The following is a 22,782-nucleotide window of genomic DNA, read 5'->3' as shown; positions in this document are numbered from 1 at the left end:
TATCATGACATGATATCAATACAAGACGATGTTTTGTTAACAGTACACTTAAAAATACATATGAAAGCACACAAGCTCCTAGTCACAAGACTGCATACAAAACTAGTTATTGGAGAACCCAGAATCTCTAGAGTTTTGGATATGTTGAGATTAACCATCAAAACTGCAGGATGCTTATCTAACCTGTATCACCACCCCAGCCCCAGTCAGGCCACATGATTCTCACACTACAACCATCCTTTCTCCCAACAAGCTCTAGCTACCCCTATTTGTCTTCCAAGAAAGGGAGCCTATTATCCAGGGGCAGCCAACTTGAGCCTGAGAAGGAGCCAGAATTTACCAATGTACTTTGCCAAAGAGCCACAGTAACAGGTCAGCAGTCCCCCATCCGCTCCCCCCACTCCAACCTGCAGCACCTCCTGCCTTCCGGCAGCCCCACCAATCAGTGCTTCCTGCTCCCTCCCCACTCACCACAATCAGCTGTTACGCGATGCGCAGGAGGCTCTGGTGGGCAGAGAGGAGGGAGTGAGGGCATGGCAGGCTCAGGGGAAGGGATGGAGTGGGGGCAGGGCCTGGGGCAGAGCAGTAAGCACCCCCTGGCACATTGGAAAGTTGGCACCTGTAGCTCCAGCCCCCGAGTCAATGCTTATGCAAGGAGCCGCATATTAACCTGTGAAGAGCCACATGCGGCTCTGGAGCCACAGGTTGACCACTCCTGCTATTATCAATCTAACAGCATTTATCATGATTGGAGATTGTCTGTATATCCTTTGATCTCTCAGGCTTTTCTATAAGGCACTTCCCAATTTGTCTTCCACACCTTCTTTCCTTAGCAGTCTTCCTTTGTCTCAGTCACCTCCTCTGTTTGTTCCAACAGATACGCACCCTGGAGTGTCCTCCCTTGATTCTGGCTTCCCTTCTCTATCCAATAGCACTGCCACTTAACCAGCCGTATCTTATTTCCATGCACAATTGGGGTCATTTTATGCTCAAATTAGATGTAGAGCTGACCATAGCCCTGCACTTCTGCTGTTTTGAAAATGAGGCCTTAAAGAAACTCATTACAATTTTAGAATACATATGGTATTTGAGGTCTTTGCCAAATTCCAATGCTGGTAACTTCCCTCCGAATGTTTCAAATGGGTACTAGTATGCATTGTTAAATTACTATTATCTTACCGCTAGTGAAAAACAGACATTGCTATTGTGAAAAGTAACATACACCGTTTTGATAAGCTTAAAATATTTGAGAAACGTTTTAGGTATCAAGGCTGAAGGATCCCATAGAAGTATCCCTTTTATTATTGATTAAAGGAGACTTTTTGAAAAAAAATAAGGAGGATATGTATTTTAATAACTCTGACCCTTAGATCCTGCTGTGCCCGAAGTGGATGGTAAATTAGTCAGTACAACAGAATTGATGAGAGATAGTTTAACATATAGAAAGCTAACATTTAAAGCCAATCTCCTTGGAAAGTTTAATTCAAGTTTTCAGAAATTCATATCACATACAATAACTAAGAAGTTGAAATCAGTTTGAATCCAAGAGGGCAAATTTCATAATAGTTTTCCAATGCACATTTAACCTGCTGTTTTATGAAAAGTTAGGATTTTTTATTTGAGGTGGGGAGAGATTTCATATCTGGATTTCATATCTTTAGACGGCCAGTTTTTATGAAGGGACACATTAAAGTGAAACATGAGTTGGATAGCAATTGATGGGAAGAAAAAAAGAATATTTCAGTCCGCAAATCAAAATCCTAGGCAACCAGAATATCGAACATTTATATAGAGCTTTTCATGCGAAACCATCAAAATTACTTTGCCAGCTCTACATGGAAATCACTGCAGCAGTTTAATAGCACTTCTACACAAAAGTCACACCGAATATCCTTCGTTTCCTGTCTTAAACTGAGATTGCAGAGGAAATTTAGGTCAGAATGTATCACTTGAGATAGGTTCAGTATTCTCTGTAAATTCAAAGCCTGGTTTACACACAAAATTGCATCAGTTTAACAGAAGATGTGATTTGATAAAATTGCTGCAACTTTGTGTATTGACACTGACATGAGCAGTCTCATGTATATCAAATCTAATCAGTGTCTTAGATCAACTCAAACCACCATATTGGAGTAAGGGAAAGTACAAGACTGATTTTATGACTTTGCTGTTTATACAGCAGACTGTAGGTAGAGATACTCACTTTACACGTGAGATCTTGACACGACCCTGGGCATGTAAAAAGTACTTTAAAAAAATTAAGAATATTTTCCTCGAGGTCAACTGGAATCACCAACACAAAATGGTTCCAATGGATAAATCCTTCACACTCAGGGAAGAGGTAAAAACTGTTGGCTTCTAGCACAATACATGAGAAGATGATCAGTCTCCAAGTGGGTTCTCCACCAGCATGGAAGCCTTACCTCTAAATGCATCAGTTCCCACAATGCAAAGTAGGGTTGCCAGGTGTTCGGTTTTCGACTGGAACGACCAGTTGAAAAGGGACCTTGGTGACTCTGCTCAGCACTGCCAAGGATCGCTGACCATACTGCCAAAATATAGTCAGTGGCACAGGGAGGGAGGGGCGGGGGAGCGGCAGCACTAAGGTAGGTTCTCTGCCAGCCCTAACTGCACGCGGCTCCCAGGTGTGGCTGGCATGTCCACCTCCCAGGCGGCATGCAGCCTAAGCACTGGCTCCGCAGCTCCTGTTGGCGAGGAACCATGACCAATGGAAGCTGTGGGAGTGGCACCTGCAGGCATGGGCAGAGTGCAGAGACCCCTGCCCCTCCACCTAGGAGATGGACATGTTGTCAGCTTCCAGGAGCTGCTGGAGGTAAGTGACAGCTGGCCTGAGCCGCACTCCGAACCTCCTCCCACACTCCAACCACCTGTCCCAGGTCAGAACCCCCTCGCAAAGCCCTCACCCCAACCCCTGCCGCAGCCCTGAGCCCTCTCCTGCACTCCGAACCCCTCATTCCTGGCCCCACCCCAGAGTCCGCACCTGCAGCCAGAGTCCTCACCCCCTCCCACACCTCAATCTCCTGCCCCAGCCCTAGAAAAGTGAGTGAGGGTGGGGGGTGAGCAAACAATGGAGGGAGGGAGAATGGAGTGAAGAGGATGCGGGGTCTCAGACAAGGGGTGGGGCAAGGTGTTTGGTTTTGTGCGATTTGAAAGTTGGTAACCCTAATGCAAAGAAAAGGACATCTACAAGCCATTTAACCTGTGCTGGCAGACAGCAAAATATTATACTACAGGAACATCTATGTATGCGAGTTTGATTAAAGCTCCTTAGGTGTCTGCTGGAACTGAAAATCAGAGTTTAAGGCCAGAAGAGACCATCGAGTCTGACCTCTATATCACAGACCATTAAGCTTTACCCAGATACCCCTATACTGGTCTCAATTACTTCAGTTAGACCAAAGCATATCAGTTCTCAGGAGACTTAACTGTTGTGTGCCACAGGCAGAGAACAGGAGAGACCAAGGTGCCACCATGCCACGTAACAGGCAGAATGGATTATCCTCCTAGGGTGAACCATTAATATGGGTCCTCCACTGAAGCTCAGGTACTCTGACACTAATTCATTAATTTAATTAATTATACAATAGGTACACTGACAAGACACTAAATTTTTACTGCATGTTGCACCACCAGGCAGATGAAGTGAAAAGTTACCAGTAACAATCATTTTAGCTAGAAATGCATTTAGATATAAATCATGAAATGGCTGCATGAAAGAATCAAATTATGTTAAAAACACAGTTAATATATAACACCAAAAAACACAAAAAATCAATTCTTAATTCTTTTAGCAAAGTTTTGAATAGTAAAGTCTACAACTTTAACACTATATGCTTCCCAAAAAGGAAGTTTTCTATATGACTAGGAAATCCATTGCAGAGCATCTGAATTTTGCAGATTTCTGAATGAATAAAATGGGAGGGAGGGGGAGGAGAGGAGAGAATCAGGGTACGTCTACACTACGGGATAATTCCGAATTACATTAAACCGATTTTATAAAACAGATATTATAAATTCGATTTCACGCGGCCACACTAGGCACAGTAATTCGGCGGTGTGCGTCCATGGTCCGAGGCTAACGTCGATTTCTGGAGCGTTGGCATTGTGGGTAGCTATTCCGTAGCTATCCCATAGTTCCGCAGTCTCCCCGCCCTTGGAATTGGGTTGAATCATTATTGTCGCGGGTGGTTCTGGGTAAATGTCGTCAGTCATCTCTTCCTCGGGAAACAACAGCAGACAATCCTTTTGCACCCTTTTTCCCTGGATTGCCCTGGCAGACACCATAGCACGGCAACCATGGAGCCCGTCAGCGTTTGTTTGTTTTTTTACAGTCACCGTATGTGTACTGGATGCCACGGACAGAGGCGATACTCCAGCGTACACAGCACCCATTCATTTGCTTTTGCATGATAGCAGAGACGGTTACCAGTTTTCTGTACCATCTACTGCCGGAGTAAACTGGCAATGGATACGTTATCTCTCCCCCTCTGTACTGTCTACTGCTATCATGGGTGCCCCTGGCTGAGATTGATTGGCTCGGGGGCGCAAAAGCAAAACTGGGAATGACTCCCCGAGTCAATCCCTCCTTTATGGTTTCTAAAAATAGAGTCAGTCCTGCCTAGAATATGGGGCAAGTGTACTAGAGACCAGTGTATCAGAGAGCACAGCTGCTCCGTGTCATCTTGCAAAATGATGAGCTACATGCCATTCTATGGGGGGTGCCCCTGCAACAACCCCACCCATTGCTTTCCTCCTCCTGCAGCCTTCCTGGCCTACCGTGGCAGTGTCCCGGCCATTTGTGTCATGAAGTAATAAAGAATCAGAAATAGAAACATTGACTTTTTAGTGACATAAAATGAGGGGAGGCAGCCTCCCGGTGCTATGATAGTCCAGGCAGGACATTACGGTGGGGGAGAGGAGCCCAGCATCCCACTGCTTTATAGTCAGGCAGTACAGGAATTTTTCTTTTTAAACATGAAAGGGAGGGGGCTGATTGAAGCTCAGCCCCAGTTGCTATGATGAAGACGGTTTACCAGCCTTCTGTCCCATCTATTGGGAGTGACCAGGAATCATTCCTGTTTTACCAGGCGCCCCCCCGCCCCCGGCGGCCTCATCTCACGGCCAAACATGTTAGGTATTCAGCAGTTATCAAGCACTGGAGCCTCAGGGGTTCATAAGGACGTTACCAGTCCTACTGCACCGTCTATGCCACCCGAGAGGGGAGAGGAGCGATACTGCTCTTCACTGCTGCACCATAGTGTCTACCAGCAGCATTCAGTAGACACAGGATGACACTGAAAGAAGGTCAAGAAATGATTTTTTCCTTTTCTTTCACGTGGGGGGGGGGGGAGTAAACTGAGGAGTTATTCCTGACCACGCCAGACAATGTGTTTGAACCTACAGCATTGGGAGCTCAGCCAAGAATGCATACTTTTTGGAGACTGCCTGTGGACTGTGGGATAGCTGGAGTCCTCAGTCCCCCTCCCTCCATTAGCGTCCATTTGAGTCTCTGACTTCCCGTTACGCTTGTCACGCAGCATTGTGTAGCCTGGAGATTTTTTTCAAACGCTTTGGCATTTCGTCTTCTGTAACGGAGCTCTGATAGAACAGATTTGTCTCCCCATACAGCGATCAGATCCAGTATCTCCCGTACGGCCATGCTGGAGCTCTTTTTGGATTTGGGACTGCATCGCCACCCGTGCTGATCAGAGCTCCATGCTGGGCAAACAGGAAATATAATTCAAAAGTTCGCAGGGCTTTTCCTGTTTACCTGCCCACTGCATCCGAGTTCAGATTGCTGTCCAGAGCGGTCAGTGGTGCACTGTGGGATACCGTCCGGAGGCCAATAACGTCAATTTGCAGCCACACTAACCCTAATCCGATATGTTTATATCGATTTTAGCGCTACTCCTCTCGTCGGGGAGGAGTACAGAAATCGATTTAAAGACCCCTTAATATCAATATAAAGAGCGTTGTGTGGACGGGTACAGTGTTAAATCAATTTAACGCTGTTTAAATCGATTTAAACACGTAGTGTAGACCAGGCCTCAGATGCTACATCACAAAACGATCAGGTCATTTTTTTGGATTAGTTTTAATTAAGACAATACATCACAGTACATTTATAAAATACACTGCAGTATATCCACAAAAGTAATGAAGTTTTAGTAACAGGAGATTTCACTACAAAGCCAGGTCTGCTGCCAAGTCTCTGCTGTGAATGGGGATGAGATAGAGAGACTGCAAGCTTAAATAAAACACCTGAATGTGTACACTTAGTGTGATTTAAGTAAGTGAAATTATATTACGCAATCAGAAATGTGAAATATAATACTGCATCTCATTATTGTATTTCTAATACACAAAGACAAAATTTACAAATGGGTATATACAGTCAAATCTGTATCAACTCTGCTTTTGGAGAGAGAGATTAATAAACTTACATTTATGATGGCTTATGCTAAATTAGCTCCTGGTTACTGTAGTAGTGACTAGCTACTGCCTATTGCAGTCTGAGCCTATTTTATTCCTTCTAATTTTTATTTAGATTTTTTTTTTCTCTTCAAGTAAAATGAATTACAATTTTTGGCAAGGAGGGAGTAAAGAACAGAGGATTAATAGGAAGTGAGACACTTAACCATGAGGGGCAGAGATTATGGAAAAGAACACGTAATTTTTAGTGGCAAATAAATGGAGTATGTCAGAACATTTTTAGTCTCACAGATAAGTTATCAGCCTGCCTTTAAGCAACAAACATGTTTAAAACACTGATATTCCAAAATCACTACTGCAATTACTACAACAAAAAGTCACATCTTTTGAGTGCAACTGCACAGGTTTCCTTCAAATACAAAAGAGACATTCTTATCCAAATAAAAATGTGTTCAATTATTTTGGTTACATGATATACAAGATTACTAAACCATGATGTGTTTGAAAAGCAACCGTTAAATGGAGGCAGAACTAGAAAAGATTAATCTGCTTACAAGCAAACATTTCTTCAGTCAAATGTTTAAAGCTCCTTCTAAAGAAACTTTGCAAAACTCAGTAGAAGCTTCCACAAACATTAAATAAATGGCAGTGAGATTTTTTAAAAACAGTATGATGCTAAAGATGAAAACACTGGATATTACATATCTAAAATCAGTCAGCAATGTGTCACTTTATTCTACAAGTTAAATTTATTATGAGCTTCCTTCACAAAAGTGTACCTGAAATTCACTGACAGTGTTCAAATTAATCTCTACAGATGCTGCTGGAAAGAAATAATTTGAAAACAAATTAAGTTAGGATACTTGTTTTTCTTCCCCTTTTCACAGGGTAGCATCATTTTAAGATCCGAAAAGAAAGCCCAAAATTCATACATTCAAGATATAATACACTTACCTAGTTCACCCGCTGCATTTCGACCACCAACTGCATACAGATGTCCTTTGAGGGCACTTAGGTGGAAGAAGGTACGCTTTTCATTTAAAGACGCAACTTGCATCCATTTATTATAGCGAGGATCAAATCTGAAGACTGTGTCAACCGCTGTTTTCCCTTTCGTGTCATAATTGCTCTGTCCACCAACTACATAAAGAAAGTTTCCAATCACAGCGATGCCATGTTGGTATCTTGGTGCATCCATGGGAGCTAATGATTTCCATTCATGTGCCTTCTCATCATACAGCCGTAATTCTTTGCTGACCACCAGTTGCTGCCTTAACACTCCCCCCAATGTTACTAAGTGAGTACTGTCTGATCGAATGGCAGTTCTCTCTGACTGCATGACTGGCTGCATGTACGGCATCATTTGGTAATTGCTCGCTTCCAAAAGCAAATTCACACACGTGTTGTCAGTTCTCATGAAATCCACTGTTTGTACATAATTAATAAGATCCTGTGGTGTCATCAGTGGAAATCTGATGTTCTTCATGAGTTTTGCAGCATATTCCATTCGAGGCTCCTCACACCGTAGCCAGCGACAAGCAGCTTTGAAGAGTTCGAGCTCAGTGCAGTGCTTAAGGCTATTGCTCGAAAGCACAAAAGCAAGACGCTCCAAGGGGAGTTTCACAAACTCACCAGTACTTAATAATGCAGGCAAGTTCTTCAGGATGAAATTATTAACATATTTATCCACTTCTGGGAGGTTGTACGTATTGGCAATCCGCCCAACCTCAACACAATTGTCCAAAGAAACCTAGTAGGTGAGTAGAAAGAGGAATCAAACACTTTTTCCTAATTTGCTGTCCTTTTAGGCATATTAGGATAATACACAATTTAAGGAATACTATGGAACCAGCAATATTTGCATCATTTTGCAATGCTCAAGGGGATTTATGCATATGAGCAAATGAATATTCAGTCAGATGTGTATATTCATAATTGCAAGAAAAGATCCAGTAAGGATTTGTTGTTTTGAAGAAAGAAATAAGACTACTGGAGAATAGACGGCATATATTAATTATATGTCAGATCTGCTACCTTAGAATGATGATACATAGCAATTATAAGGCACTTTATCTTCAAAGTGCTCTGCAAACATCCTTATCTATTTGGAATGGGGAAAGCGCGGTAAGAGGAGGGATGCGTAGCTCTGTCAGAGTGAATTATCATGTGAACTGGGGACTGGCCTCAAATTCCTAACACATTCCCAAGCTCAGATAACACCCCCTCATTAATTTTTGTTTACAGTAAAATAAGCTGTACTATTTTATGACTATTCTCCTCCACACCTAAGTTACCTTCCATAAACAGTACCCACAGTGCATAATTTTTATTATGTAAGATGTTTCCTAAGAAACATTTACTTGCACATGATGGTAACCCTATACAAAGCAAAAGCAGGAAAATAATAGTTAAGAATTTAGTGACCAGACAGGTTAACATGTCCCAAAGCACAGAAATGTCTACAGTTCAAAGTCTCTGGATCAAAGATAACAGTAGCAAAACCAGAAAGTGTTTGAAAGAAACACTGCCAGTTTAACCAATGCTACATATTTCATACAGTTAGCTTTTACTCTGAATTTTTAATTCCTTAGGTATGTTCTTTATAAAAGATTTCCTGTGTGCCATAACCAGGCACTGAAGGATTAGATTTTGATGGGTACATAATGATAAATGTTGATTTTACCATACACACAAAAATTGTTGAGGGAAATATTTTTGTCAATCAAAATTTACAAAGAAGCAAAGTAAGAAAATGCTGCTTGAAAAATTATTAGGATTTGATTTAAGGACATGTAGTGTATATTTTGACATGTGATGTAGACAACTTGTGTTTTAACAGTTGTAAAGCTTTAGATTTTTGAATCTCTGCTGTCTGCTGTCATTAAATAACCTGACCTGCATTGCCTGACTCCTTATAATTCTGTGCAACTGAATATTTAAATAGATAAAAATCTAAAAAATCTTTAAAATAAACATTGAAGTTATCTGTCAAAATTATCAAGAAACAACAGCTGAATTCTGCCAAGCCTTACCCTAACTAATGTACAGAAAACTGTTAATTTTAAAGCTCTGTTTCAATAATGAGTATGTGGTGTACTGAAGACACAACATACATTTATACAACAGTTAGACTATGGCTGCACTATGCCAGCTCATTTGCCCTTGCGGGGCTCAGGCTGCGGAGCTGTTCATTGCTGTGAAAATTTCTGGGCTCAGGCTGGAGTCCAGGCTCTAGGACCTGATGAGGGGAATCTCACTATATTTGTTTTTTTCTGAAAGCCCCAGTTCTGAGAGTCACAAGAATGTCAATTTTTTTTTTTAAGTAAGTTTTTATCTTTGTGGTCAGGGTGAAAAGCTAGACAACATCACCTGAGTGTAGCCTGAAGACCCAGAGACAAGAAAACAAAGAAAAATAACCCAAACATGTTTGATAATTGGAGTCTGACTCATGATTGTTGAATGTTTGGGACTAGCAGTACTGCAGTGCCCATTAGAAATCGCAGAACATTTCGGTTTTCTCAAAGATCTTGTCCAGGGAAATAGCAGGTTTTAAGTTAGAAACATAAGCTGCCCATTTGTTTGGGTTCACCACATGGGATCTTATCAGTATCATGTACACGTCATTCCTGAGTGTGGTACTGCCCCTTCAACATTTGAGCAATTTACAAATCAGCAAACTGCAGTGGTGACGATGGTTTTTCTTCACCAGGAACAGGGCCTAAAAACACTAACCCATTTTACATAGGCCACTGGAGAACTACCAGATGATAATCTTCATTCACAGATGGCCTGCAATGCCCTCAAACAAGAGAGAGGTGAAATGTTCCATATTCCCTTATTAATCTTCTGTAAAACCAAGCCCTGTCATTATTATTTTTTAAAAACTAGAACATTAACAGGTGGCAGGCTAACAGGATTTATACAGTAAAATGCCTGTACATTATATACTTGAATTAAACTTGCTTTACAGTTGTTAGGAAAGAAATACAAAACTGTTTATATCAAAAGTTAGATAACAAATTAATTCATTAATCACCTACCGAGTATTCTACGAAACTTCACAAACATTTTTTATTTTATTTTTCCTTTAAAGTTTGTCAGTATCAAGCCAATTTCTATATATTTTCCTCATAGGCTTCATAATTACATAAGTTAGTGGCAAATTAAGGGGAACACCACACACCAAATTTATTTAACACTAGTGTAATTGGGAGTAGTCTCATTTCTAAACCTGTTTCAAGTTATATAATAAAAATGAAACAAAACAAATAGGAGAACCATACTCTGTCTCCAATAAGCAGCCAATTCATGGTGTCCCACAACTCAATTAACTTGTAACTAAGGCAAGAGTTACTTACCGTATATACTCGTTCATAAACCGAGTATTTTTGGTAAAAAAGCAACACCCTAAAGAACGGGGATTGGCTTATAAACGGGTCTACACCAAAATTTGATGATTTTAAACTCTATGGAATCACTGAATTGAATATCTAATACGTTGTCGTTTTGTTTACCTGGAGCGTCTGCGGGCACGGAGCCCCTCAGCTCCCAGTGTCTGTGGTTTGCTGTTCCCAGCCAATGGGAGCAGCAGGAAGTGGCAAGTCACTTCCCACAACTCCCATTGGCCTGGAATGCAAACCACAGACACTGGGAGTTGAGGGCTCCATGCCTGTGAATGTTCCAGATAAACAAAACGTCCAGGCCCACTAGCGCTTACCCTAACGGGCCAGGAGCCAAAGTTTGCCAACTCCTGAAATATAGGGTCAGCTTATGAAAGGGTCATACAGTTTTTGCTATTTTTATCTATCCATTTTGGGGGGTCGGCTTATAAACGAACAGGCTAATGAACAAGTATATATGGTATATATCAAGGTACATGCTAAACACAGCTATCCAACGAGAGAACTTCCATGCAGTAGAAAGATGCAGGATTATTTCCACAGGACAGACAGAAAATGGTGTTATGGCAGACTGCAGTGGTTCAGGAAACATTTGCTTTCAGTCAAATGCAGGGCAAAAGAGATACAGGTAGGTATCCAGGGAGTTTATGTTCCACTGAAACATGCAGACAGAGTAGAGTGCATGCCTGTTAGAAAGTTCTGACATGTAGATTTTTAAAAAATTGTTTTTAAACTAGAAGGTTTAAATCCTGTTTCTGTGTTTGATCTAAATAATATCCATAATGCACTTGCCACCTTTAGTTATGAATTTTACAATTCCTGTTTGACACATCCATTTATATTGCTGCAGTTTGCATGATACTCTGCTAAACACTATCTGCAGATCTGAAAACAGACCATCTCAAATCTATTCTGCAAAATATTTACTCTTTAAAATTTAAATAGTTTTAATGGTTTAATTGATTAGTTGGTATAAATCTGATCTATTGCAATTTTATTGTGCATAATCCTTTTAAGCATTATGATCAGTTATTCCCAAGGTGCATTAATGGGTTTGTGCCCTGTTCTGTGCTTGTCTTGATTAATAAATTAATTTCCTTTATTAACTTCAATTTTGATTAAAATGTTAAATAATTTTATATATTTAATATTTAATACACAGACAGAGAAAGGCTATTTCTTGAAAGCTACCTTTCCACTAGCCCAATTAATAATTTTTGATTGGTTTTACTGAGCATTGATACAGGTACCAGGCTACATTATACTGTATAGACTAATCCTAGCTTGATTTACAGTTATTCCCTTTTTTAAAATATATAAAATATACTTGGTTTTCATCTGGAAAAAACCCTGACAAACAGCAGGGTGTCTAATAATCACTCGCATTGAAATGTTCAAAAATTGGACAAGATACAGTATGCAGATACAATCTTCTCCAAATACTGCTAGGATACAGAGCAACATACTTTACAGAATTTCATTTACATGATAATTTAAGTTCCTTTTAATTTTTATGGCTTATGTTATAACAGCTACAGTAGACACAGAAGCTGCTTCTATTGTATGGAACCCAAGAATGAAAGGGCTCATTAACAGGCAATGGAATATCTCAACCACTATTACCAGCCCCAAAAGTGCTCCCATTGAAATGAATGGCAAAGCTTCGGGACTTAAAGGAACAGCCTAAGCAAAAATGTAAGATTTCTCTTAAAAAAAAAAAAAAAAAAAAGCTTATGAAATATTTGAACAGCACAGACATTTTATACACAGGCAGAGAAAGATTATAACTGGAAAAACACTAGCAATTCTACCAGAAGGAGCAGCGGGAGAGTTCATTCCAAGTAAGCATTCTTTTGGATGTTTTTGCCTACACAGCAAAACAGTTCAGGTTAATTCACCCAACAATTTAACCCCCAAAAGCTAAAACTTTCAGTTAAAGGGAGCACATCAAGGGAGCAACCAGTTAGAGCAGTGGATCTCAACCAGGGGTCTGGGGCCCCCTGCGGGCCCACAAGCAGGACCTGCATTAGATTTCCTGGGGCCCAAAGCTGAAGTTCCACCACATGAGGCTGAAGACCCCTGAAACTGAAGCCAAAGCCTGAGCAACTGAGTTTTGTGGGATCCCTGGTGGCATGGGGCCTGGGCAGTTGCCCTGCTAACTACCCCTTAATGCCGGCCCTAGGTTTTATAGGAAAGTGTGGACCTTTAACCTAGTGACAGAGGAAGTAGAAAAAGCTAATGTACTCAATGATTTTTTTGCCTTTGTCTTCACGAACAAGGTCAGCTCCCAGACAACTACACTGGGCAGCACAGCATGGAGAGGAGGTGACCAGCCCTCAGTGGAGAAAGAAGTGGTTCAAGACTATTTAGAAAAGCTGGACGAGCACAAGTCCCTGGGGCCAGATGTGCTGCATGCGAGAGTGCTAAAGGAGCCAGAGGATGTGGCTGCAGAGCCGTTTGCCATTATCTTTAAAAACTCATGGCGATCGGAGGAGGTCCCGGATGACTGGAAAAAGTCTAATGTAGTGTCCATCTTTAAAAAGGGAAGGAGGAGGATCCAAGGAACTACAGGCCAGTCAGCCTTACCTCAGTTCCTGGAAAAATCATGGAGCAGGTCCTCAAGGAATCAATTCTGACGCACTTAGAGGAGAGGAAAGTGATCAGAAACAGTCAGCATGGATTCATCAAGGGCAAGTCATGACTGACTAACCTAATTGCCTTCTACGATGAGATAACTGGCTCTGTGAATGACGGGAAAGCAGTGGATGTGTTATTCCTTGACTTTAGCAAAGCTTTTAATATGGTCTCCTACAGTATTCTTGCCAGTTAAAGAAGTATGGGCTGGATGAATGGACTATAAAGTGGACAGAAAGCTGGCTAGATCATCGGGCTCAACGGGTAGTGATCAATGGCTCCAAGTCTAGTTAGCATCCGGTATCAAGCGGAGTGCCCCAAGGGTCGGTCCTGGGGCTGGTTTTGTTCAATATCTTCATTAATGATCTGGAGGATGGCATGGACTGCACCCTCAACAAGTTTGCAGGTGACACTAAACTTGGAGGAGTGGTAGATACGCTGGAGGGTAGGGATAGGATACAGAGGGACCTAGACAAATTGCAGGATTGGGTCAAAAGAAATCTGATGAGGTTCAACAAGGACAAGTGTAGAGTCCTGCACTTAGGACAGAAGAATCCCATGCACTGCTACAGACTGAGGTGATGGCTACCAGGAATGCAACCTTCATGGACAGGAGAAACATGGAACATAAAGCCAGCCACTCAAAGGGAGGCTTAGTGAGCACTGAAAAGAATAAGATTTAGGTCCCATTGAGAAGCAGGCTCCCTCAGAACAGGAAAGGTTCTGATTAGACCTTCCCAGAATCTGTTGGCCAGTGTGTAAGTGAAAATTGAGTAACCCTGAGAAGGTGGGTTGTATACACTGACTGCTGCCAAGTGGATCCATAAAGAATTGATAGAAAGGCCTGTTGTTTTGAAGGAAAGAAGATAGTCCAGAATAAGTATCAGAGGGGTAGCCGTGTTAGTCTGGATGTGTAAAAGCAGCAGAGAGCCCTGTGGCACCTTATAGACTAACAGATGTATCGGAGCAGGAGCTTTCGTGGGTGAATACTCACTTCGTCGGCATGTATCCGACGAAGTGGGTATTCACCCACGAAAGCTCCTGCTCCGATACGTCTGTTAGTCTATAAGGTGTCACAGGACACTCTGCTGCTTTTACAGTCCAGAATAAGTGGAATATCCACAGTTTAGGGGATATACATTTTTATTGTTCCTAGATAAATGCCTCCTCTTGGCTATGCAGCATTTTCTAGTGGAATCCTTTCTACTATTAGTAAGGATGCTTTGTACAGCTTCAGAGTATGAACATTCTAAAGTCAACAACCATCCTAAAACCACAGTCTGAGATGGAGTGATTGGGATATTTGATTTTGCTCTTTTCCTGGATCAGGACTTCGGAAAAAGGCTGACTGTTGATCAGTGACTGAGGTGACATGAGAAAGAGACTGGGAAACCAAAATTGTCTGGGCCAATGGGGGTGGTGAGGACAACTTGTGCCCTGTCCTGATGAATCTTCCAGAAGACCCGAGGTAGGACTGCTAAGGAAAAGAAGGCATAATTCAGATAGTTTGATCATGGAAGAAGTAGAGCATCAGCCTGACAGCGACATCCCTAGGCTCTGTAGTAGAAAGAGAGCCTCAGACATAAGCCCTTGGTATGAGGCAAGACCTGCTTACAGAATTTGGCAAGAACAGGGCTAATATTGCAAAAATATACATTCCTAAGAAGTCCTAGTCACAGACTGGTCATGCAAACACATCCTGATATTAAGTGGTACCAGAACATCCTGATATTAAGGATGGTACAAAAACATTCCCCAAAGATAACAGGAACACATTAACCCCTTCTAAAAGATAAGGTCAGGATGACAGTACGTAATAGAAACGTTTTAATTGAACCAACAAGTACAAAATGATGGGTGATAACTAGCGACGTCAGGGGGCAGTAACTAACTATGTTTAAGGGGCACAAGAACAAATGGATATAAAATGGCCATCAGTAAGTTTAGACTTGAAATTAGACAAAGGTTTCTAACTACAGGAGGAAGAGAAGTTCTGGAACAGCCTTCCATGGGGAGCATGGGAGCAAAAAACCTAACTTCTTTTAAGACTGAACTTGATACATTTATGGAGGGGACAGAATGATGAAACTGTCTATAACGGCGTATGGCCAATCCATGCCTGCTATTAGCAAATATCCCCAATGTCCAGAGATGAGACACTAGATGGGGAGGGCTCTGAGTTACTACACAGAATTTTTCCCCAGGTCTTTTTGGTGGGTCTTGCCCATATAAGCAAGGTCTAGCTCATCACCATATTTGCAATCAGGCTGGAATTTCAACCTGGGTCAGATTGGCAGGGACCCTGAGGAGTTTTCACTTTCCTCCGCAGCATGAGACCTGGATCATTTTCTGGTTTGAACTAGAATAAGTGGTGGATTCTCTGTAACTTGAAGTCTTCACATCAAGGAATGAGTGGGTGAGGTTCTGTGACCTGTGCTATACAGGAGGTCAGACTAGAGATCACTATGGTCCCCTTCTGGCCTTAGAATTTATGAAAGTACCCCAAGATATTTTTGAAATAAAAACATTTCTGAAAATGGAGTGAATAAAGCAAAACTTAAAAACGTTTCTCAGACCCATCTCGGCCAGAAAGCATGCGATAACAGACAACAGTGTAAAACTTTTACTACAAATGCTTTAGCACAGTATTGACCCCATCCAAAAACAGGAGGAACCCATAGAAAAACTTGAAACACTGATACCAGAATCTAACCAAACCCATGAGAGATGTGTTCTCCACTTTCAATTAAATCTATGAGAAAGTGGATAAAAAAATTCCTTTAAATTGATCCTATTTAGAATGAACAAAAACAACTGTTTCCCTAAGAAAGTATGATGAACAGCCTGGTACAGTATTCAAAAGGAGCGTTCACAGAACACGAAACACACACAAAGCAAGGACCAGATGAGCGCAGAAGCTCATTGGCGTTGCATGCCACCACTAAAACTCAAGTTTCTGCTAGAGAGAAACTCTGCATAAGCATTGCCAAGAATTAGGCTAACTTTATTTCTGACATTGATTTAACTCTATATTAAAATCTTATTGCAATTTAAGGTTTATTAACAGCTTTTTTTGTTCAAGCATGAGTAGCTGGACATCATATTCTTGGAGAGGAGATAATCTGTTTACCTCAGCCAATTTATGTTGGATTTAATTTAAGATGTTTAATTTTTCATTAATCTGCCTATCTGAAATTCTTTAAGCAAGTTGGTGAATAAGATATGCCAAGATTGTAAGTGAACTAAAAATGTTTATTTGCCTGCTTTTCTTTAGTATTTTCTTTGCAGAATAAATACTTAATTCTCACAACACTGAGTTTTCTTGCTTGCTTACATCGTAAGACTGTGTAATAAATAGTTACATCCCTCAACTTGAAAGAACTTTTTATCTGATTTTCATTACCCCAGCCACCAATTTTAGTAATTCAGAGATAAGAGTATAAAAGTGCTCAACATTCTATATAACACTCTCCTACCTTACTACAGTTTTTAGAATAACTTTTTAGAAATGGCAATTCATACTGAGATCAAAAAACGCTGTACGAAGTTCAAGAAGAAATCATTCCAAAAGCAATGGAAAGAAGGTCAGAAGGGGAATTTTTTTTGGCAAGAAAAAGTTCCTAGTAAGAGTAGATTATGTAATAATATAGCCTGTCCTCCCAGAGAAGACATCACATCTCCCTTTCACAGAAGAGTATTCTTCTTGTTTAACTGTATTTGCAGGAATTATCATATTCTTCTTGTTTAACTGTATTTGCAGGAATGATCAGTTGCCTCAATTTATTTCCTAGTGTGGATATGGCTAATGGATTTTCCAAGACACCTCATTTTGCCACCTGCAGACATACTGCTACACTGAAGAAGAGTGTTTAAAACTGCGGTCACTTGTTATGGTCAATTCTAGTATCCTTCCCACTCCTTGAGTTTTAAATGCGACTGTCTATGTACACTGGGCGCTAAGTAGTGCTGTAAAATGTGTGAGTTTTTCAATTATTGTAAAAACACGACTTATACTCCTAGTGCAGACAAACCTTTTTATGCTCTCTTTCAGGTCACAAGTAAGTGATGGGAAAACCTCCAGAGATTCAGAAGTTAAGTCTCTCCAGATCTATTATTGTGTATACTTGCACACATGTCCCCCATCTTGTGATGCTGTGATTTTATTGTAAAAAACTGTTCAACCAAATGAAAGCAGTGGGATAACTTTGCTAAGCACTACATCTACAGAGCATATTATATATATGAGAGAGAGAGGGAGAGAGAGAGCACGCGTGCGACTACATTTTATATTAAAAAACCATAAAAATGATCCTCTGATTAGTTAATGGGGAGAAAACAGAGACTATTAAATCACTGAGTTCTGTCCCTTACAAAACCTATTACTGAAGTCACTGTGATGAAATACTTAAGTATATATTCAAGGTAAAAGTTTTTTCTTTTAGTGTACTGCAGAAATATACAATTGTCACCATTAAAATCCTTATAATTACCTTCTCATGTAACTAACATTACTGTAGCATCCCCTACACATTCCCTGTATTTGGGTATACTGCACTTTGTTTAAAGAACATTATTGTAACCTCATCAACTGAAAGATAACACTGTAAAGATTTCAGTGACAACCGCTGTAATTATGTGCTTCACATGCCCCGTAAGAAAATGTTATATACAAGACACATAAGTATAAAGAGAATATAACAAATAATTCACTGTACAGTAACGACTATCTTACTATTAATTCACCAAGTAACTTTCTTATGGTATGTTATAAAAAATGAGTATCAGTGAGAGAAATCCAGTAACCAACTAATGAATTATGACTATTGTTTACTGGAATCTAATTTTCTAGTTCATGCAGTAAAATTGGAAATTGCAACAAGGTCTTAAAATGTGCCATGATATTTAAATCACAAGCTTAGTGTGATTAGAGTTAGGTACAGTAAATAAGATTCAATTTTATGGTTCCTTTGAAGCTAGAGGAACTTATTGTATGCGAACCCAAGTTATCCAGTGTCGTGCTTAAATCCTCGCTTATGGATATTACACAATCGCTGTGTTTTTTTAAAAAAGTCAGAACTTGAAACTAATGTCAAATCAAAACACCTTACCCCAGAGATCAGAAACACTTTACAAAAGTCCAAAACAGGTAAAATCTGCAAAAAACTGGCTGCTTCTAGAGTGTCCTGAAGGTTGTCCATGTTAAGAGAAAGTTTTGCAGTATAAATAAAATCAATAATCTTCTTTAGACCTATTTTGTTCACACCATGAAGCTTAATGCACATTAAATCTTGTTCCTTCATTCCACCTAGGAAAGAAAATTAAAATGGGTTCTTCAATTACATTTGAAAGAGTTCACTCTAATAATATACGTATTCTTACACAATTAAAAAGCTAATTTAATTCATATGAACTTTAATTTCAATTAAATGAAAAGATTTTGATTTTTTATGATTATGATAGTACTATTATGTGGAAAAAAAAGTATTTGATCTAGTATGCATATTAGCCATTTATTAGCGTATCTGACACAGAAGACAAGCTTAAAACAGCTCAGAGTCCAAATTTATTACAGAACAAAAGCACTACCTGTGAACATAGCCTTGAAGTAATCACTAGCTGATGCCATCATAGCTCGGTGAACAGGAAATACTTCATCACCATCGCCTGGTACTAGCGTCACATCGCAAAGTAAACCTTCTATTCGCAGCTGATCAAAACCCTAAAACAAGAGTACAACTTTTTGAACTGCTCAGCCATCTCAAGCGAAAAGTAAAAGTTTGTTTGGATTTCTTTAAGGGAAGTTATTTATTTACTTTAAGATTGTCTACGTTCCTTGACAATTGCTTGAAACTGAAATCTGAGTAGTGATCTTCCATACTATAACCATCATGTGCTCAGACTTTAAAGTATAATCAAATCATTCAAAAACTTAAATCAAATAGAAAAATTCAATTAGTCTCCATGAGTGACTACGGAGTGCAAAGTACAGTCTGACTGACTACATGTTCTTAATCATAAGACAAAGATAGATTTGTTCAGAAAGGGTATGTTTTTTGTCCACTTATTCTCCAGATGTAAATAGTTTCAGGTAGGAATTGACATTTGCCCATTTGGATCAGTATCACTTCTTAGAAAAATATAACATGTGCAGGATACATTTAAGTTCCATACTACTCCTTCAGAGTACTCTGCAACCTGGAAGGATGAATGATATTGGGACTTAAAGGAAGGGTGTCACTTAACCACAACTTTTGTCAATTTTATTACCAATTTTAACTACGTAAAACCTCCGAGAAGGCTCATGTTGCACTAGTATTTCTCATGTTGTTTCCTTCTCCAGAGAAGTCTGAGGGACAAACTACAACTACCTGGGTCTCAGATAACAATGCCATCTTAAAAGAAAGGTTTCCATATAGAGGGAAAAGTCTATTTTGAGAATATTTAAAGATCAATAGAAATAATGACCCCTTTCATGCAATTACACTAATGTGGGATGGACTTAGATCAATTTCATTTAGTCATATGTCACCTAACCCATCAATACTGATAAGGTCAAAGGAGGCTGGGGGAGGGAAAGGATGCAAATAGCTTTCCAGAAAACACTTGAGAATCTCAGCTCCAAATTCCAGAATTTATTTATTATTTTTATTAAAAAAGAAGCCTGGACTTTAAAGCTGTGGAGAACAGAAATACAGAGATGAAAACTCCGATTTGTCCTAAAGAAAGAACACAATGAGAATACAGAAAAGAACCAGAGGAAAGCATAAATATGGGCATAGTTAAATTCAGTGTAATCCTTCATATCATTCAACATATTGACACAGTCGTGTTCTGAACCCAGATCAGATATACCATAACCCAAGATATGAAGACAACCTCTTGCTTTAAAACAAAATTTACAGCTACAATCAGGGCTGGCTCCAGGCACCAGCTTATCAAGCAGGTGCTTGGGGAGGCAACTCCAGAGAGGGGTGGCAGTTTCACGTATTCAGTGGCAATTCAGCGAAGGGTCCCTCACTCCCACTCGGAGCGAAGGACCTCCTGCTGAATTGCCGCAGATTGTGATCGTGGCATTTTTGGGGGGGGGGGGGGGCGGCTTGGGGTGTCCAAACCCCTGGAGCCAACCCTGGCTACAATTATAACCAAAGTGGCTAGTCAGTGCCCTGCAAACCTGATTACCACTGCAATAAGACACCCACAGCTGACCTGTGCCAAATGACTCGGTTCATGGGGCTCGAGCTGTGGGACTGTTTAATTCCAGTGTAGACATTCTGGCTCAAGCTACAGCCCGAGCTCTGGGATCCTCCCATCTTGCAAAGTCCTGGAGCTTCGGCTCCAGCCCAAGCCCAGACATCTACACTGCAATTAAACAGCCCTGCAGCCTGAGCCAACAGGCATGGGCCAGCCACAGGTTTTTAAATTGTAGTGTAGACATACCCTAAGAGCAGTGAATTTCTCTATATTGAGCCTTTGGGCTGCATGAAAATATGGGAGTCTTCCCGCCTTCTCTGCTGTTCTTCCCATCATATCCAGGCAAACCAGAGTGTGATCCAAGGACAGGACAAAATATTTTGTACCTAACTGGAGTTTAATTTTTTGACAATGACATAGTATTTTTATAATGATCTAATATAATCATATAAACTAATCCATCTATTAATTTTTAGCCAAGGACCAGAATGAAGCATTTCAGTAATCAAATGAACCTCAACTGGCGCATTTTTACCAGGTCTTCTGAAACTAGTCCTTGCAAAAAGAGGCACCTTACCAGTTCTCCAATTTATATTGCAAGGATAGGTATTAAGACTTTGGAGAAAAAATATTCTTTTACAATTGGAATCTGAAGGCAATGAGCGGTGTTCAATATGTCTATTTGCCAGTGTTATTTGCTGCTATAGTAGCAGCCATGCTGAAAGATGATGCAAAAATATCTCTGCTGCAGTACTGATGATTGGAGTCACTTTCTAATAAACTATGAACTGAACAGACAGCAACCTGCCACCAATGTTTTTGCTTCTGTGCAAGCCCCTTTAAGCACAGAATCTACTGTATATACATGGGGCTCCTTGTAGCCTGAGTATATACTATCCAGTGGGATGGTAATCAATTTACCCATGCAGTAACCTGGGTTCTGCCTTGAGGAAAATCTTTCCATAAGGTTAACTCCAGCTTTGTAAAGGCTCCAGAGAGAGGCCCATTTCCAATTATACAGAAAAAGACTCAGTGATAGTTCCCAGCGAGGTAAGAGGTGCACTATAAACACTGTGGGTACCTGGGTGGAAATTAGAAAAGTTTGACCTGTCCTAAGATTTGAAGAAGAATACCAAGCAGAGGCCCAGGAGCTATAAACTGAGACACGACTGGTGCTTTCACCCCAAAACTAAAATAAGAAAAGAAAAAAAAAATCTCTGCCTTGTTTTTGTCTGAAAACCCATTGTGATCCGCTTAAGCTATACTGGTAGCAAGTCCTAAAATAAGCTGTAATTCTTTAGGCAATCCTCATCCTATACAAGAATACACACAACACTTCTGCGTAAAGTTCTAGTAGGATATAGCAAAGGGTTGTATGGGTTGTAGGCTTGAATCCATAGGATATGGAAGAATTCTAGTGATGCCTACACAATTCAAGCAGAAACTAGAACACAGAGGAACTACCTTCTGAAGTTTATAACATTTTAAAGCTTCCTGAGCTTCTGTGAGAGGATTACATTTTTATCTGCCAGAGGAGAGCAACACCATGTGACAGCATCCCAGAGTGCCTTAGTTTGATTGCTCCAATAGAAAAAGAGAACTTAGTTCAGGGTGGGCCAGAAGACCATTTTTAGAATATTATCACCAGCAGAATACAAAGCTCCCACCAGACAATTTCCCCTCATGGAAATAGATGCAACAAAGAATATATCAAAAGCTGCTCAGATACATTTTGTTTAATCCATCTGCACCTTTTAGTAGATCTATAAACTGTACTTCTGGCTAATAGTAACTGTAGAGAAAAACTGATCAAAGTAAAAAATGTTCCTCTGCATAAAAATTAGTATCTGCACAGGTTTTGTATATATTACAAACTTGTAATATTCTGAAGAAAAACTGGCTCAAAGTGTTTCAAAATGTTGTTAGAGAACTATATGAAAACACTGTACTCAGATCCCAAAAAGTGAGACCTACAGGCTTCCTTGTTTCTCTGGTGAGTGATGTCACAGCTATTGTAACAAGGGAAAAAATAGGGTTTTGAATGGGATGAGTCTTTCATCAGCCTTTGTGAGATAGGGCAGAGAGTGGAGGTGAAAGACCATCT

General features: G+C 40.3%; 1 protein-coding gene across 7 annotated transcripts in view; it reads right to left on the bottom strand.

Moving 5' to 3' along the window:
- Positions 1-22,782, bottom strand: part of KLHL13 (kelch like family member 13) — a 132,977-nt gene that overhangs the window by 14,367 nt on the left and 95,828 nt on the right. For all 7 annotated transcript variants that reach the window (XM_032776442.1, XM_032776445.1, XM_032776444.1 and 4 more), the window contains 3 exons: positions 19,074-19,206; positions 18,596-18,792; positions 7,408-8,203 (listed from right to left, as the gene is read on the bottom strand). In XM_032776442.1, coding sequence (XP_032632333.1) covers positions 7,408-8,203; positions 18,596-18,792; positions 19,074-19,206 — 1,126 coding nt within the window. The remainder of the gene's footprint in view (positions 1-7,407; positions 8,204-18,595; positions 18,793-19,073; positions 19,207-22,782) is intronic.

This window comes from Chelonoidis abingdonii, chromosome 8, assembly GCF_003597395.2.
Source record: "Chelonoidis abingdonii isolate Lonesome George chromosome 8, CheloAbing_2.0, whole genome shotgun sequence".
NCBI classification, from domain to species: domain Eukaryota; kingdom Metazoa; phylum Chordata; order Testudines; family Testudinidae; genus Chelonoidis; species Chelonoidis abingdonii.
Note: the sequence above shows the minus strand (reverse complement) of the source record. Positions and strands in the feature narration are given on the sequence as shown.